The sequence below is a fragment of the Battus philenor genome, unplaced genomic scaffold (genome assembly GCF_028537555.1).
Source record: "Battus philenor isolate CCGP_79_NKW_IND1 unplaced genomic scaffold, ilBatPhil1.0.hap1 SCAF_28, whole genome shotgun sequence".
NCBI classification, from domain to species: domain Eukaryota; kingdom Metazoa; phylum Arthropoda; class Insecta; order Lepidoptera; family Papilionidae; genus Battus; species Battus philenor.
Genome location: NW_027181691.1, coordinates 2,586,382 through 2,605,881, shown reverse-complemented (window position 1 = coordinate 2,605,881; position 19,500 = coordinate 2,586,382). Strand labels below are relative to the sequence as shown.

The window sequence follows — 19,500 nt, the reverse complement described above, 5'->3', positions numbered from 1 at the left end:
ATTATTATAAGGTAAAATATATTGTGTGAGGTCACAGCAAGAAAAATGATTTCTGTAAACCGTTTTTTTTTTCAAAAAGATCCGCGACATAAATGTCAATAGGGCGAAATATCGTTATAAAAAAAGATTTCGTAATTTATTTATATTTATTTGTTTTATGTCTTTGTTATTTTACTAATGCAATGAACTTATTTTTTCTCAATAATTATTATACACCAACAATTGTCGTGTACCAGCTTACTGTGACTTCAATGTCCTAAACATTATATCTCTATAACTCTAATAATATATCAAATTTATTAATTTATGTTTACAAATATCTGATATTGATAGGGATAATGTTTTTTACGTGTTTTTATTTTAATGTACATGCAAATCGTTGCTTTGAGTAGAACCGCTCTTAAAACTATTTTATTATTAATTTATCGATTAAATCGCATTTTCTTATCGTTTATATATAATGTACATTTTTTTAAATCCATTAAATAAATCATGAAATGATTATCTATGGCGGCATTACGTTTATTTTTTTTTAATATTCTCTAAATGTCCAGTACTCTATGGGTGTGATTTCACAGCGTCATTATTATATATGATTTATGCTACAATGTGTGCGCTGAAGAGATTAGAGTAGCAATATGTTTGTGTTCTCCACCACGCCCACTAATAATACGTCGACGTAGGTAAATCTAAATAATTTGGCCAGTGTACCGAAATCCGGCGTGTCCGTCGCTCGGTCGCACATTAGACACAGAGTCCACACGAGCGCGCCAACATCGACCTCTCCAGAGTTACATAATTAAAAAAAAAATAGATAAATCCGTTGCCGGTTTTATTATCTGTGATCAGTGGGCAGTGAGAAATTTAAATTAAAAAAAGTTAATTTTTTCCACAACGGTTCTTTTCTTGGTAAGTAAAATGCATATTTATTTTTTAAATCATGGCGTATTTATTCTTTGTAAATATTATTTTAATGAATGTGAAAAAGCACGTGTGTATGTTTAGAGATAACAACTATGTTTGATTTTAGAATACGTTGATGATAATTTTTTTAATCTAATTTATTTCGTCTAGACATAAATATTTAACCATTTTGTTACACACTTTGTTAATTTTAAGATGATAGTGTTTGACAAGCTATGATAGATACCTTTTTAATTTATTGTGGTTATATAATTTTTATTCTGTACTTATTATATTATATTTTACCCATGTGCGATCTTGTAGCATAAAACATACTAGAAATGATTTAGATTATTTACACGAATATATCAAATTTTGTCAAAATATGTAATTATAAATATTATAGTAATTTAAGTTTTAAGTAAAATGTTATTATTATAATTAAAACTTTAATTGAGTTATAATTTCGGATATATTTTTCGGATGTGTGGGTATTTTTTTCCGTGCACATTTAAATAGGGTTGTAATGTTGGTTCGGACCAAGATCCATAAGTGAGTCTTTGAGACTTTGGTTAAAGTGTTTTAACTTAAACACCATGAAACCGGTGAAATTTTACATAATACAATTACTAATAGAAAAAAAAACGTTGGAATATATTATATATATAAAAATATCAACATATTTGCCACACAACAGCGTAACATACTATGTTCTCGCTCATTTAACAGACCTGTGTTAATAAAGATCGTTAGTGGTTACATAATTTTTTATGTAAACGTCGGTACTAGCAAAAAAAACATAGCGAAGCTACTTTTGAATTTGGAAATATTCCAATACATCCGAGGCATTGTTTAGTTTTCAAGTTCTATTTATTTTATGCCAATTATTATACGAATTATTGCGATGTGATATAACTGTAATGTTTTACGTAAACTTTTTATTTTTATTTTAAATAATAATATATTTAATTCTAGTAAGTCATCTCTATCAGTAGCATCATCCTTAAATATCGAAATAATTAATGTAAATTAAATGTATTATATAAACAATATTAAGCAGTGATAGTCCAGAGGTAGATGACTGAAACTTGCGATAGTAGGTCGCGGGTTTGATTCCCGGGATATAATTTTATAAAAATCACCCTTTAGGCATTAATTATATAAGATGCCCTGCTCACCAACAATTTACTAGAGGATGAACAGCAGTGTCCTTTGCCGTACCATTTAAAAACACTGCGATCGTCAATCCGCCTGCCAAGCTTTGGTTTTACGGTATATCCCCCATAGGTCCCCCATAAGTCTTTGGGGAAGGTCTAAATCTTGGAGTGTGCGTCTATGGGCTGAAAGATGATATCATAAATAACATATTTTTTTTATCTCAAGTTAAAAATTGTGTTACCATGTACGCAACATAATAAATGAATACAAATATAGACACAAAATAAATATATCGATTTAACGAAATTCATGTGAAATGTATTACGTAATTAAAAAATACATTCGTGATCTCTGAAATTATAAAACATTATTCCGGAAAGTCAAGAACAAATAAAAAACTTGGTTTTTTAGTGAAAATAATCGTTGTGGTACGGGTTAAGTTGTACTGCAGTATGTAGTTAAGTGAAGATTCCTATTTTTGGCATTCTTATAACATGACTGGTAAATTTAAAATAAGTTATTATATTTCTTTCTTATATTGTTAACATCTATATCGGTGTTTTTTTAAATCTGTGGGACGTGTCTTAATCGGAATCACTGGCCAAAAGAATAAGTCAAAATTAAAACATTAATTACATAATATCTGTACGAATAATACCTTTGTTTCTTAAAAAAAAAACAATTGTCAAATATTTTGCTAATTTGTAAAATGTTTATAACAAAATAAATTTTTAATTTAAGTTTATTTTTTTTAAACTTACCCCACATATACAAAGTTCAGCCCTTAGTAATAAATAACAACCAAGATAAATAGTCGTGAGTAGTTTTTTAATATAAATTACTTCACAATATAATAGACATCTTTGAGGGGCCGATATATGTTTATCGTCAGAATAGCTTTAATTTTTTTTTCAATCGGATATATCAAATTAATTATTACCAAAGGTAAATCTAATATAAACCAAGAGAAAACATAATATTTGACGACGGAAGTACTTGAATAACGAAAAATAATGTTATAAGTACAAAGAACTTGTTGGTTTATTTTTTGAACGATGTGCTAATAGCAGAAAACATTGTTTAATTATAACAATTAATCTTTTCTATACTTATAGTTCATTTTTTTCACATTATTGACAGCTAAATAACGCGCCGGATATGTTGTCACTAAGCGAGATATTCTCGAAAAAAATATTAGTAGATTAAAAAATGTTGATGATATAATGTTATCAAAAATGTTGTAGGCAAAACAAACAGTTTTTGTTTAAAGATAATAAAAAAGTCAAAGATTTTTTCATCTAAATAAACTTATTTTATTTTTCAATCAAGTCCAAATTTCATTGAGATAGACCTTATCATGTTTGACATTTAGCTTCTGTCAATCCAGTTTGTTTTGTTTTTTTTTAAGCGAGAGAATTTTAATTTAGATTACGATGGCCAGTAATATATTATGTATGTTGATTTCGATAAAAGTATACGAGTAAACAATATAACGATATAGTTTTGTTATTTTAATTTTTAGTTCGAACTGGTCGTATAAAAATTGCGACTATGAAAAAATGTTAAAGGTTTATATCCTAAGTTCCCAAAGTGGTGTAGGTGAGGTCCATCTTGACCATCCACTCATCCAATTGTCACAAAGGAAAGGTCTAGATGGACCATAGGGTCGACAGGAAGGTTCACAGGATGTTAACAAGACTAATATTGGAAGTCGAAAGCGTGGGTCCACGAATATTTATATGCTTTCAATAGTGAAGAACTAGGCGAAAAAAGTGAGATGAATTATGGAAGAAAATGGAAAGGAATGAAAGGTATTATGAAGGATATTATAGAAAAAAATGAAAAACATTGAGAAGGACGAAAGACAAGTATGGAAATGAATTATAATATAATTAAAGACCCTGTCCACCCATGATAGGTGTTAAACAAGAGGCCCCAAAAACGAGGCCTTAAAAAAGGATTAGAACTAAAATGTAGGCTTGACTTTACCTATCAATATAGGCAGGTAATAGTTTGAGAAGTTCAGCGAATATGAGTTATAAACACTTATATATTTCATACGTATATGTTTATGAAAGTGTATTCCATATTTAGTTAGTTACTTACCAAACAATGCTAACTTTTTTAGCCGCAATGTTACTTCCAAAGTTAATTAATCTTCGCATTTTTTTCGAGTTTTATGAATATGCTAGAAAAGTAGCTTCAAGCATCTACCGGAACTAGATGTATTTTTAAACTGGTCTATGAGAACAAAAATCTTTTAATCTTTAGGTCAGTGAAAAACTGCAATTAAATAACACATGACATTAAAAGTCTGGGAACCTCTGGTTTATATAACTCTATTGACGATAATTAAGTACGAAATCTTTTATCAATAGCCGTATAGATAGGTTACGCTATACACTATTTAGATCGAATTCCAAATTCGTAAGCGGCGTTTTCAGCTATACTATAAAATCTATTTTAAACAAGACGGATAGTAAAACGTGAACATAAATACATAAGGAATTTCATTACGAAATCGAATGAGAAATATGGAGATCTGTAGATAAATCTAGCTAACATAATCCAGCGAACTAATAAACTTAAGTGGCAGTAAATAGGCCATATAGCACGGAGAACTGATGGTTGCTCTAGGCCTTAAGTTGTGGAGACTACAGCCTGGCAGGCACAGCCAAGGATGTCGACCAACAAAGGAATACAGAAGACTATTAAATTCGTTACAAGACGGTGTTTTTAAGCTACTTCTTTTCAGTCCAATTAGAAATAAGTTAAGGAAGCCTAAGTTCAACATAAAACGTCCTTTGGTTGAAATGATGATGATATATCTATCTATTTATGTATTAGAGATTAGAGGATTTCCATCATATATATTTATCACTAATACCAGGAATCATAAAGTTTAGAGACATTAAATTCGGTAGAAATATTCCTTTTGACGATCAGAGATCAGCTAAGAACGGATTTTAGGAAATTCCTCTCGCAATGGTTTTGTTTTCATATTTAACCCGTCAACTGCCTATGGACCATACTTGCCTGTAACAACATTGTCTACAGCTTAAGTCTGCCGGAAACGATATATTCTACATTATATCGAATCACCTTGAAAATACAGTTTAAAATCGCTTGCTCTGAATATACTAAAGATCACAGAACTGTAAACAGTAGTACTTCATTTGTAATTTAAAAAAATAGTTCTTGACAGATATGCGCCATTTTGTAACTTTCCCGGTTAAAAAAAAGGTTAAGCCTCATGTAATCGTCTGCAGTCAAATGGCAGATATTTTTTTTTGTCTGTATTTAATAATTACTTATTATTTATCTAGATTGTTTATTGCTAAATCTTAATCCATTTTTTAATTTATAGCTTTATGACATGTTCAAAATTACCGAGAATGAATTAGACACACAAAAGACAATGCTGATCATTTGAAACCGGCCGGCGAAAGCTAGTACAAAACCCGCGAAAAATATTGCACATCGACCTTTAGAAAGACACAATCAGCTTCGTAGAGAGAGAACTATCTCTGTCCCACACTACCTATGTGGCGTATTGTCAGTCGTTGTACTTCATGCGACAGAGATAACGATCTACGAAGACGATAACCGATTGTCTCTTTCCAAAGGTCGATGTGCAATATTTATCGCCGGGTAATGTTCACATCACCCTGTATATATTTAGAAGATAAATTCTTGAGTGATTTATAATTACGTAAATATCTACATATAGTCAGAGTTTATAATTTACCATAGTATCAGTGTTTAGCTATTGTTGTGAAGTTATAGGGTCAATTGAATTTACAGATCATTGATGCTTTGCGCCGGAAATTGGTTCTTGAGATGGTACAAAGTAGCAATTTAAAACAATATGAATGTATAGCTCATTTTTAACAAATAACTGCAATGATTGTATATTTATTTTCAATCACCTATACATGATCAGTATGAAGTATGTAACATAATTTTTTTTTCATTTCAACGCAACGCATCGCAACGCATATCTTTTGACATAACAAAATCTGCAAGGACAGGTGTAAACAAAAATAATATTTATATATATATATATATATATATATATATATATATATACTTACACCTTTAAAGCTTTTGAACCTGTACTCAATCAACCTATAGAGATATACATATCATGGTTAAGAGTTAAAATATATATAACGACAGATATTTCAAAATGAGACAGAAAAAGGTCAAATCGTCACCGTCATTTGAGCTGTAAATGTCTATAATACTGGACATCGACCAAGACAGTGTATTGACCCTTATTATAATGTGCGTCCAGACACAAAACACTTGCTGTGATTTTGAATGTAATACTTCACTAATTTTACTTGCTAAGATTATAATAAGTAGTATAATATACGTATCACTATTAAGAAGGTAAAAAAGTCCGTTAATAAATGATGGTGTCTGGGTGACGATGATGAACAGATGATGACTACAACGTATAACGATGCTGGGTGGAAGTGTTCGTTCGTCTATCTTTTGTGATTTTTTGTTTTTACGTATATAACAGCTTCATGGAGCATAGGTTTTATGATTCGAGATTTGAATACAATTCTATAATCAAAGGTGGTAATAAGTTCAAAGTAACCAAGCAATTATTAAGTTACTTCATGAAGTAGCTTTTTACAACAAGTAATTTAAAACAGATGATAAAAAAGGATATTATTCTATCCAAGAATACTATAACGTTAATGCTTGGTATTAATTTTTGTTGATGCTCATTCAGGAAGCTAATTATTGTAGCGCACTCTTTATAAAACTATATTTGTTAAGAGCAACTGTTGAGTTTTTGCCGGCTCTCAGCAGAACTGCTTTCCGAGCTGGCGGTGACACCCTGTAGATACAACAATGCCGACATTTCATGTTGTTTGACGATTCTAAAGTGTTTGTAACAGCGTGTTCGAAAAAAGAAATTTAAATCCATAATGTTTCCAGAATATAGAACGAAAGTACATTGATTTCATTTTTGATGACGTCATCGTATTATATTCTTATTTCAAAGTATTAAATTGAGTAGTAGATATGACGAGTCCGAGCGACCGGGTCGATATAAACTCCAGAAAGTTCTTACTACCCACGTATTTGAGACGATGGTCGTCGTTCGTGCCATTAACAGTAACGAACACTTCCGGTGCACTCACAAACTGCTTGACATTTATCTGACGGATGTTTTAAACTGCTCCTTGTTGCGCATCAGTTGCTCGTCACGAATTCTATTTTTAAAAATTTTATCATTATTACCATTCATGCTATCGACTTGATCGAATTAAGACGTGTCTGGCAGTAAGCTGTAGATAATAATACAATCCTTTTATACTTAAATTAGCATTTTATTGTAAATCAATAAACTTTGCACACTGCAAGGAATACGCCTCTTCCAAAGAACGCCACCTTGACCGTTCTTGCCTTGTCCATTTATTTATTTATTTATTTACTTTATTGGAGATAGACAATAACAAAAGGCAGTAAGAAAGTACAAACTTAGAAGCTTAGAAATATAAAATTAGTTACAGTTGGTACCTTATAACTATCTCACTAAGAACATATAATGATTTATAGTCAAACAATGAAAAAACAAATAAAAATAAACACATTACTAAACAGGGATCAAAGACTATGGTTTTTCATTCGTTGGCGTTTTGCGGATGAAATGATGATAAAAGGTAAGCTCGATAAAGCGTAAAGTTTAGCAACTTAGCTTTAGATACACATCATCTTATCGATATTACTCTTCTTCATTCCCACTCTACTTATCATCTTTGGTTTCTTACTTATCATTGATCTATGAATGAATGTATGAAAGACTGAATGATTGGATAAATGAATGATTGAATAACAGAATGAAAGAATGAATGACTAAAAGAATGATTGAATGAATATATAATTGAATGAAAAAATGAAGATGAGAATGAAAAAATAAATTGACAAATGAACTAAAGAACAACGAAACAATGAGCGAAGAAATAAATAAATTTGTAAATGAAGGAAAAAATCAATGAATGAATGAACGTAGCCATTTATTTCCAAATCCTAAAAAAATATTTAAAGCAATGTTAGTAATGTTTAGTTTCCATAATGTTAGTGGTTAGTGTTGTTAGTAATTTTCTTTTTATTTGGGTATAGGTCACCTTCAGGTTATTTCATATCTTTTCTCTTGTTCCTTTTCTGCGATTTTCGAAATATAATCTATGTATCTTTGGTATAAAAAATCAATTTTTATTTTAGCACTTGGAACTTTTTCTCGTTGTCAGCAGTGCGACGTATCCAACCCATCAGCACTTTGATCTAAGAGCTCGGGTGAGAGCGTCGTGAAGATTGATACCAAACCTTAACGTACGCATCTGATTTGTGATCGCTGATCTATGTGATCACTTTATTCTGTTTTAATCTTGTAGAAAAAAAACTATTTCGAAACAAATGGAACGTATTAAAGTTACGAATCACAATATTATTCGAGTCTCTGAATATATAAATAATATATACATATAATTGTATCGTGTACACACGATATAATTCAATTGAATAACGCATACTCTTTTGCAAGATATGCAAATGAAAATTGAATTGTAAATAAGGGATAATCATAGAATATTGCATAAAATCGTATGCGGTTACGAAAATATAAAGTGCATAGGTCAAAGGTATACTGCATAAAGGGTTACCGGTGTAGTTTGGTCTTTTGAATGCAGAATTATTAACATTCCTTTACTATATTCACTGAGTAGATATAGTATTCTTACAACTGCACTTTATAGAACAAATTAAAGGAACAGATGATTGTTGTGGGCGTTAACAATTGTATAAAAAGTTAAAGATACAACAACACATAAGCCCGTGGTCACAGCAGACTTTAATCCCTATGTTATTGGCCTTTCGCATTCTAATAAAAAAGTGCATCCAATGTGTTTTGACGATCTTAAAAAGTTCTTCTGCTAACCTTGTGATGAAAGTGCTATGCTGCAATCTACTTGCCGGTCTCGCGCCGGCGCGAGATGCCAACCAACCTACTTCTATGAGCAAGTATAACACCGGCATCGCGCGAAGTAACATGCTAATATACTGGCAGAGAAGCCGTGTCCTAGGCTGGGGCCTCTATCGACTATCTATTTTCTTTTGTTGTCAGTCTACTGCCGTTTCAACTTGTCATATACCGATTACATCGGTTATGTTTGTAAGAGTACGGATTTCATTCGATTCGATCTCTTACAGAAATCTCTCTCGCTCGTTGAACGACTAAGGTTGCTAATGAGGCATAACATGATACTATGGCCCAGTGTTAAATGCCTTGAAATATTGGACGAAGATATATTAAGTGGTTTCGAGAATACCGTTCGGCAGAAATGGATTTAAATTGATATCTTTTTTTTTAAAGTTAATAATTAGAAGGTTAAGGTTGTCGGAGGCCTAGATCCAGCAGTGGGCGTCTTACTGCTAAAATGATGATAAATGAAGTACACATATATATAAATAATGATAAACTAAAAAATGCTCAAACTCCTTTAACAAAATCATCACAAATTGTATGACATTGCTGACAAATGAAAGAGCTCGCATCGATTACAAATCGCATCCGTAATAACGTTACATCGACAATTGGTATATGAATCATCATTCTATATTAAAAATGCTTTCGTTTGATGGTTTACCCTGTGGGTCAGTTATTGTTAAGTATAAAATGCAATTCTTTTTGCTTAACACGTAATCAATTAAATCGTCTAAAAGATAGCATTTATGTATTAAATGATTATTTTATTTCAAATCCAACGATCTGGCTTGCTGTATTAAGAATTCTTTATTGAATAATGTTGCTACATTAAAAAAAATTGTCGTCAACCTGGTCATTAATATTTGAGATCAAAATTAAAATTATGTGTCATTTAACACAAGTCAAAAGTAACTGTTGGCTTGTAAAATTATAATACATTTTATATTTAATGAAATCAGGCGTTACCTTTCGGAAGTCCATCCTAAGTAAGAAAAGGACCAATATTAGCCTAGCTACTTCTGCACAAAGTGTGCGGAAGTGGCTAAATATCGGTCCTTTTCTTACTTAATACATTTTATATTCCAAAAATCTTTCGACCTCCATTTAATCAAATAATTAAAGAAAAATACGATAAATAGTCAATAAAAAAAATGGTACTCATAAATGTAATGTTACATTACGTTATATTATATTACGTTATATTATATTACATTGTATATAATATGCGACAGGAAATATCGATTATAAAATATCGAACACATTCTTAGACAGATGTTAAATGAGCGTGAATAAATCAATCATGGGTACGTTCATACGTCTTGCGAACCTTGTCAGTATACATTATCTACATTTAGCGCATTTACACTTTACAGTACGTGATAGCATGGTAGTTAACACGTTCACTGCGGCTTGAGGCCGATTCAGCCTCATGGTAGACTTTGCACTGGTGCGGCGCGTAACACTCGTGTTTTCTCTCTAGTGCGGCGGCTGTTTACATTCAACCGAAACATGAGGCAGAAAAGGCCTCAACCGCACTACTAGGAAGTTCAGCTTGAGGCTGATTCGACCTCAGCCGCACCAGCTGAAAGTTCTTCAAAATTGGGCCCGCAGTGAACGTGTTAAAACACAGTTGTAGTGATGGCTGGTTCGATTCCTAAATATCTTTATTCAAGTAGACATTTACATGCGCTTTTCTATCGTCGATTATTTTAACACTATACGTAGTAAACTACCACTGGACTGGAACGCTGATATGCTGAGAAAAGTCTGCCGGAAACTCAACAGTTGCTCTTTTAAATGAATTCTAACAATTTTTATATATAAACATTATAATATCAATGATGTAAATAAGTCAATAAACCAATTTCCACATATTTCGATTAACTAAAAACTCTTGAATGCTATATATTATTAAGCTTTATTTAATAATATACTTCCAATTTTAAATATAAGAAGTCTTTAAAATTTTTGTAGAATTTTATTATAATTACATTTGAAATATATATACTCCTTACAATTTGGTACCAAGAAGTGTTACTCACGATCGTGGGACGAGATTAAATCACTCGGCAAATTCATCATCAGACATCCACTATTGGGGCCCGTTATGGTGGGCCTGTCTTGCCCCTATCTTATTTTTGGGACAGGAATATAAATCTTACTTTTTTAACTCTCTCTCTCTCATCCTTTACAACTTTCTCTATTTCTTCCCTCTTTCATCCTTCATATTTTTCATCATTCTCATAGCATTCATTTACATTATGCACGCATCGCCTCCTATCCCACGGATATCCCCTCCTATTACACGGTTTTGTTACGTTTAGGACGCCCACTATTAAACATAGACCTTCGCGTGGATTCTCCATAAGACCAGTTGGAAGCAAGAGGCATCCAGGGCCTTCCGTTGACTTTAACTAGGTCGTCTGTCCACCACTGCTTTTTGCTTTCTGGGCGGCGGTCTCCATTCCAGAACATTTACGCCGCAGCGGAAATCTATCCTAGGCTTTTGTAGGAAAGTCATAGGACCTGTAAGATTCCACAAATAAAGGATACATTTGAAATTATTTAAATTAAAAAAAAAGAAAAGTGATTATGAACTTTGATAATTATAAAAGTGAACTAAAAATAAACAATCACATAGATTAGAAGCAATATAATATTAATGTTAAACTAAGGCAAATAAACTTAAAAAGTTAAAACAAATAAGGTAAAATAAAAGAAAGTGTAAATGTATGATCCTGCGAAGAAGGCCATGGAAGTGAGGCGATGTACGAAATGAAAAGTATGAAAAGGAACGGAAGATATTGTGAAGGGATAAAAAGAGAAATGATTAGAAGATATAGAACGAGAAGTTCCAAAAACACAACTTATACTATTGCGAAATGGAGAACAACAACACTAGGAAAGAACAAGGTTACTTAATCAGGATTAAACTTCATAAGATATGTGACGATCATCGATGTGTTTCATTACCTATATTTTTAACTTTAAATTTTTAAAGTAATTGTAATTTTAACGGTTGCTTCATACGACATTATTTATCGATTCTCTTTTGTTTAAAAAATTAAAGGTAAATCACGCTGAACAATGAAACATTGGTCTCTTGATATATTAAAACCCGTGTACACATAATCATTACAGATGCCAACTGTCATATATATGCCCCCCCCAAAGATCGTCACGATTACCAGTCTAGCTTCCTGCATCTACTTTGCACGACCTTGGATATGTCGTTGGTCCATCTAGTCGGGATCCTCCCTACGCTGCGTTCAAGGATCATTTGCCCCCTACCATCGGTTCCGCGGTTAGTATGCCACTAACTGCCACTTCAGTTCACGTAACCAATATGATTTTTTTTAAATTAGGGAGGAGTCAATAGCCTTCCTGATAGGCGGAAAGGATACTAGAAAAGAATTCCTCTCATACTGCAAGGAAATAATTAAAAAAGTGATACAAAAAAATAAAAATTAAAGAAAATAAGAAAAATTTTAAATAGATAATAATAAAAAATGTGATAAAATGTAACTCAAAATGTGATAAAAATGTAAACGAAAAGAAATAAAGATAAAATGTAACATGTAATGAGGGAGGAATGAAAGGTCACAGAGTAAAAAGGAAAAAAAGCAGAAATGTAGCATGAAAGATAGATAATAGACCGAAAGAGAAAGTAAAGTATGAAAGAAGAGAGAGAAAATAAAAAATTATGTGAAAAAAATTAAATTGCCAATAAAGTCCTTGTCCCACCATAGATAGGGGTACGAGAGGCCCCCAATAGCGGGGGCCATATAAAATAAAAAAAATCAATATGATTATATTTTTACAAATGACTGCAGATGATAACATAAAAAATGAAATAGTTTCAATCCACCCTTTTCGAATCGCGCCATCTTATCTATCGTAATCTCAATCCCGCGCTCCAAAGATATAAGACACTTATCTGTGAAGATTATTTATCTGTGCTACCGTTCACGATAAAAGTCGTAAAAATGTAATCCGTTCCAACTGCTGTAATATCGAATAATTTATTGAATATAATATAATAATATATGTGTTATAAATCATAGCGTAAGCTCTATTGTGGAACATTCGGACCGTTGGAATAAATAAGTAATGGTAATATTTATATAAAGTAAATATTTATTTTGACAAGTGGTAGCTCTGCGGTAGAGTACTGAGAATCGCTGTCTCGGGTTCGATTACCAGGATACAATCTTATATAAATTACACTTAGTGCATTAATTATATAGAATTGCCAGATAGCAACGTCCTAAGGGTACCATAATACCACGCTGCGATCGCCAACCCATCTACCAAGCGTGGCGATCATTGTATATCCCCCTAGATATGTTTGGGGATGATCTATGCCTAGTAATGGGTGTCTATGGGCTGAAACGCCAAAAAAATTGTTTTATTCACGATACGGACTTATCCGATGTATTAGACTTTACTGGTAAGTGATTCGTAAAAAATATGGCACTAAATAATCTAATTTTTTTATTAGATACAACTTAGATTAGAAGATCTTATTGAAAATATAAAAAAAAAACTAAAAATAATATTAATAGCATATCTAGGCATATCTAGGCTAAAGGCATGTAAACATATTAATATGTATTTATGAAAATGATTAACCTAATAATAAATTAACTACAAAACAAATTAACAGGATAGTTAGTAATTAAAAATTTAGCACACAGTAATGTACTCTTAGTGCAACTGTAAATTAGAGATATGCGTTCTTTTGGTCATAGCCATAATGTTATTCTTCTATGTTAACTTCATTACCGTAATAAATGTAAACCCGAGTGAATTCCTACGCTATGGCATAGAATATGATTCTCAATAAATTAAAAAGAGAAATTAATTAAAAAATCTTTCCAATTCTCAAATTAAAAAACATGAAAAAAATAATTCCCGCCAAAATATGACAGCCAGTCATTTTGTAACGCACGTCACAATTAACAATAATGCAATTGTTCTTTTGTTATTAATCTCAAGAGAAAAAATGTGCGAGAACTAACAACGTACTAGGAAGTCATAAATGGAAAGGGCGATATATGTAAATCAGTTTACACAATCGAATATTAAGTCCATATAGTGAAGTGTTCTCAAGCGGTTAATAAAACATAGATTTAAGCGGTTTATAGTGTTGGAAATAGTATTGTTATTATAGGTAATAAAATTGATAAAGCGAAGAGGGTCGTTGAGCAATTGTCATTATCAAGAACAAACACGATAAAGTGGCCACTGGAGTTAACGCCGCAAATGTAGACATTATTACATTAGTTCATTTGTTCTTTAGCTTTTGAAAATTACATGCAAGATTAAATATCAAAAACATTTTAAAAGTACTACTGGAAAAACAAAAAAATGACATTAAAACTTTTTTTTTTTTTTTCTAGTGATATCACTGACCGCTATTTTACATAACCTTCAAATTAAAAATCTGTTTTGACATTTGTCATCCGTAATTAGCACAGATTAAATATGTACATATATACTTATATAAAAAATAATATTCTTTAGTTCAGAAATGCAATAATTTATTAAAACATTATAATATCAAATTAATATAAAATGTATATTTATATGTATGTATATGTATATTTTATACAAGATTATTTCATATTTTATATGAATTATAAAAATCGTGGATTGCCATACTGATGAAAATGAACATTGCCATCATCGATTTAAATCAAAACTGATTTTGGGAGTCGATTTCGGGGTCTTTATCTAAGAGATATTTTTAATGTACACGTGGGTTATAATAAATAAATAATTTTTATATTATTTTTAATCAAATGATTATTTTTTTGTTATAATTTTTTACTCTCTTCAACGCATACCAATATACAACACGGAAATATTTAATTAAACATACTATTCTAAACATATTATATATTTTTAAATATTTCTAGGAAAAATAATCAAATGTGAACGGAGCTGGTTTACGACTAAAATAAAATTGTTATAAACATTAGTCGTCGTCGTCGTTTTAGCACATAGACACACACTGCAAGGCCTAGATTTCTCCCAAAGATATCTATGAGGGGATACATCATTATCACCACGCTTAGCTGGCGAGCTGGCGATTGCAGTGTGGTATTATGGTACGCAGAAACGCTGCTGTTCATCCTCTGTAAACTTCTTTGTGAGCTGTTGCAATCCTATATAACAAATGGACAAAGTGTGAATTGTATAACATTGTATTCCAGCAATCGAACATGATAGTAATTAATAACTAAGAAGACTATATATATTTAATTGTTGTTTTGTATTTAAATACCTTCTGCATCATAAACGTGAGAAATTATTAATTAATTAAAAATCCGCGAACAACGGTTCAGGGATTTGAGATGGACCTCGATATCTAAGATCTAATTAAATTATAATTAGCGTTAAATATAATTTGTAATGTAATTATCAGTTAAATTAAAATTAAAACATGACGTACGTTTTTGATTAAGAACATTTTATTTTATTTTAAAAAATGTTATAGACGTATTGTAACAAGTTCCTCAGCAGTTGACGAGTCCGAAAATAAGCATTAATTGATGTAATATGATATAAAATGACGTTTCCTGCCAAATACCTATTTTACATAAATACTTTTTTTTAATGGCCTCCGCTATTGAGGCCCTCTTGTAACTTTGGCAAGGACAGGGTCGTTTATTTTCTTTATTGATTTTTGACGCCTTTTTTTATTGTCTTTCTCTTCTTTCATTCAACGCATAATCCATCTCCCTACTCCTTTCATTTCACAATTTTCTTAGTCTTTCTCTTCCGTTCTGTTCGCCATACATCCATAATCAACTACTACGTTCTAGGTATTTATATATTATATTATTTACATATATTTATCACAGTTTTTATCTTTTATAACTACTTTATATATTAAAGTTTTCTTTCTTAGGTTGAGCTTAAGTATTTATAAGTTGAAGTATTGAAATAACATCGAACAGCTACTGGTGATTAGTAAAGTCAAAGAAATACATACGAGAGGTCTCTTCTTTATGTTAAAGTCGACCCTAATAGCCTTGTGGGTTGTTACAGATTCGTCGAAATGAGTTCGTGAAAATAGAGTGGTCCGCGAATTATAAAATCGGAAAAACCTTGGATGCTGGTTTAGTTCAACCGACAATTAAAATAAAACTTCATACTGTGTTGCGTTACTACGTTGTTAAAAATAGGAACCTCTGAAGACTGAGTATCTCCTTGTTTTAAAGATAAGGACCTAAGTGATGATGCAATGAGGAAAAGGTTTATTTTACAGGAAGTCACCTTTTGTAAAAGGGACGTGAGCATATGCGAAGTCTGTCTAATTGAATTTCGTCTTCAAAAAGATAACAAATTCTCCATGGGTCTGTGTGTACGCATGTATAATAAAGATCCACAAGTTATCTTGTACCTTCCAATAATAATATTATTAAATAAATCTTATTATAATAAAATGTTTAGGTGATTGTCGTTATATCTGCAGCAGACGCTCATTGCAAGGCATAGATCCCACACAAAGTTTGCCACGATGACTGCATCCAATAGATTATTTTACTTAAGTTTCCTTAACCACTGTTATTTTTTTTTAAATACTCGATATACATTTATGTAAAAGGCATAATGAGGAAAGCATGTGCACAAGGCCGCGTTAGAGTGTCACTAGCTGATATGCGATATCGGCCGACGCTGATAAGCGACAGTTTGGGCGTCGATCGGTATCGACACTTCAAACGGTTCTCGGAAAAATACACTGGTACCCGACACAGACCACATTAAAAATATAAACCGTATATTTTGAACTTCGAACTTGGAACACGTCGATAACGGACCGGTCTCGTCGGAAACGAGGTCGGATCGTAAATCACAGGGGACGTCAACCCTCGGTCATACTAGATAAAAGCGTTGCTGGAGTTTCTTCCGCCACTTACCGCTAACGCTTTCCGAAGTGGCAGTAATGATGTTAGTCAGACAATAGCAACCGGCTAAGCTGAGTTTCCGACCTCATGGGCGCCCTTGTGTCGGAATGCTAATCGGCTATTATCAGCGATTTCCTCCTCCTCCGAAATTCCACGGGCTTTGTTACTAAAAGGGCCACCTCATACCTTCGGAATCTTCAAATATTATTTGGACAGTAGTGAGAGTTCTATCAAAAAAAACTTTGTATAATAAACAATCAATATACTGTAGGGATATACTAAAAAAAGGCGATTTACTGACTCTTGATTTAGAAGATAGATTTTTTATTTAATGGAATCAGGCGTTACCTTGCGGAAGTCCATCCTAAGTATCCTTAGAAGATAGAGTCACTACCTAACCTAGAGTTTTAGTAATTATAATTGTGTTCTTTATTTAAAATCATCGCTGTAGTTTGGGATAATCTCTATTTATTTAGGTACACCGGCAGTATACATTAGTTAAAATTACAATAGAAGTACCCGTATAAACTATGGTTCAATTATGTGTTCCTTAATAAGTAACAAAATATTTAAAATTTACTATATACAACATTGTAGAAAGAAAGATGAGATCACTTGAAATCGAAGAAAAGTTGAAGAGAAAAATGATCGCACATATGAGTAAACATTTGGATTACGACTTTAGACACCAAAACAGTTCTTAATTTGAAAATTATTGTAATTATTTTTCGACGCACAATCATCTTTAAGGCTGTGTGTGTATATTAAACTATTAAATATACTTAATAATCTGTTATGGTTCTAGATGCTTTCTAAAGACTTTATAAAAAGCGCGAAAGATTTTGAACTGAATTGCAGTACGCAGTTGTCAATGGTAAATAATATTAATTCTGGCCATCAATAAATCTTCTTTCTTTTTTCTTACTTATGGCAACCTGTGAATAATTTCCACATTAAAATGTGTTAACTATTCACAAGTTGTTCAATTTAACGTAACAATAAATCATAAAGGTGTTATAACATTCAATAGAAGACGTCCGTCATAGGTACTAAATGAGTCGTACGTCGTTCAGGGAACTTATTGATTCCATTAAGATGCTGCTGAAGGTTGACCCAGCGGTTAACTGTACTGCGAGGTCGCTGCAAGGGTCACTGCATAATATGACTGTCATAATTGATCTGATGTATAGTACCGACGTTCGATTTTCAAAATCATCTCTACTTTTTATTTTATTTTTTGGTAATGATAACGAAATACCTCAATATCTTTGACATATGTGTTGCCGGTGATGACATACAGATCTGAGACGTGGTCACTTACGACGGACCTGATGAGAAGGCTCAAGATCTCCCAGAGAGCAATGGAGAGGGCTATGCTCGGTATTTCGCTGAGAAATCGAATCAAAAATGAATAGATCCGCACAAGAACCAAGATCATCGACGTAACTCGAAGAATTGCTTGTGTGAAGTTGCAGCGGCAATGGGTGTTGGGTCTGAAAGGTTATCGAGTGGTGACCACGAACCGGTTGATGCGGTGACATAGTTTAGGTCATCGAGGTAATCTATGGCCTAAGTCTTAGAGTGGGAATCCATCGACCAAAAAAAAGAGAAGAAGAAAGATTTCAAATTAAAATTAAGTAAAAACTTCATCATTGTCATATATGTTAAGCATTATACATTTGTGATGTCACATATGATAATTCGATTTAGTTTACTGAGGGTTTTAAGACCAAGATGAGTTTGGAATCCTAGTTGCTATATTTTAAGCTGAACGGTGTCATTAACATAAATTCCATCATACTTTTCTATCTTCTTTTTATGAATACAAGTGATCATTACAAATATACTAAAGTGGAAAACATTTGGTTCTTAATAGTTTCTTCTCTTTGTTCTAGAATGAACTAGAAGGAACAGCCATGGAGAAGCCTACTATGCATATGCTCTCCGTGCAGGAGAGGGCGGGAGAGACAAAGAAGACCAACCAATACATTGCAGCTGTAGCAGGTAAACACATAAATATTCTCTTAAATTACTTTTGAAAAATATTTTTCTTTTTGTTATTTTTTATTGGACGAAAAAATATCAGAAATCTGTATGATATGTTTGATATCTCCGTCGTCGTATGATACGTTTGTGATTTTTAATCATACAAACTAAATTAAAAGCAATCATCACCACTTAAAACGAAATGTAACAATGTTCAAATTAGGGGCATATTAGTCGAATAATATTGTCATAAAAATGTTGACTTATCAAATATTGTTTTTATGTAAAATAGGAATCATACAGTTTGCATAGAATGTGTATGATATACAAATATAAAAATATTTTATAAAATTACTTCATAGCCTTGCTATAGAAAGCAATATATCAAACGTCTCATTCAACGTCCTAATTTTCACGCTTCTAGAATACGACTCCAATGTTGTTAAAAGGTTGAAGAGAAACCACGTGCTATATTTTTTTATTTGGCCCCGTTTTGGGGCCTCTCTTACCCTCTATTATATTGATGTCAAG

The 19,500-nt window shown here is 32.0% G+C and overlaps 1 protein-coding gene across 2 annotated transcripts in view; it reads left to right on the top strand.

The window, feature by feature from the left end:
• The first annotated feature begins 681 nt into the window (after positions 1–681).
• LOC137925917 (facilitated trehalose transporter Tret1-like) overlaps positions 682–19,500 on the top strand; it is a 30,240-nt gene continuing 11,421 nt past the window's right edge. Inside the window, exons 1-3 of one of the 2 annotated variants that reach the window (XM_068769403.1) lie at positions 682–909; positions 17,789–17,857; positions 18,879–18,987. In XM_068769403.1, the coding sequence (XP_068625504.1) occupies positions 17,789–17,857; positions 18,879–18,987 (178 nt within the window). In that variant the 5' untranslated portion in view covers positions 682–909. The remainder of the gene's footprint in view (positions 910–17,788; positions 17,858–18,878; positions 18,988–19,500) is intronic. The other variant, XM_068769404.1, reaches the window with a different exon arrangement.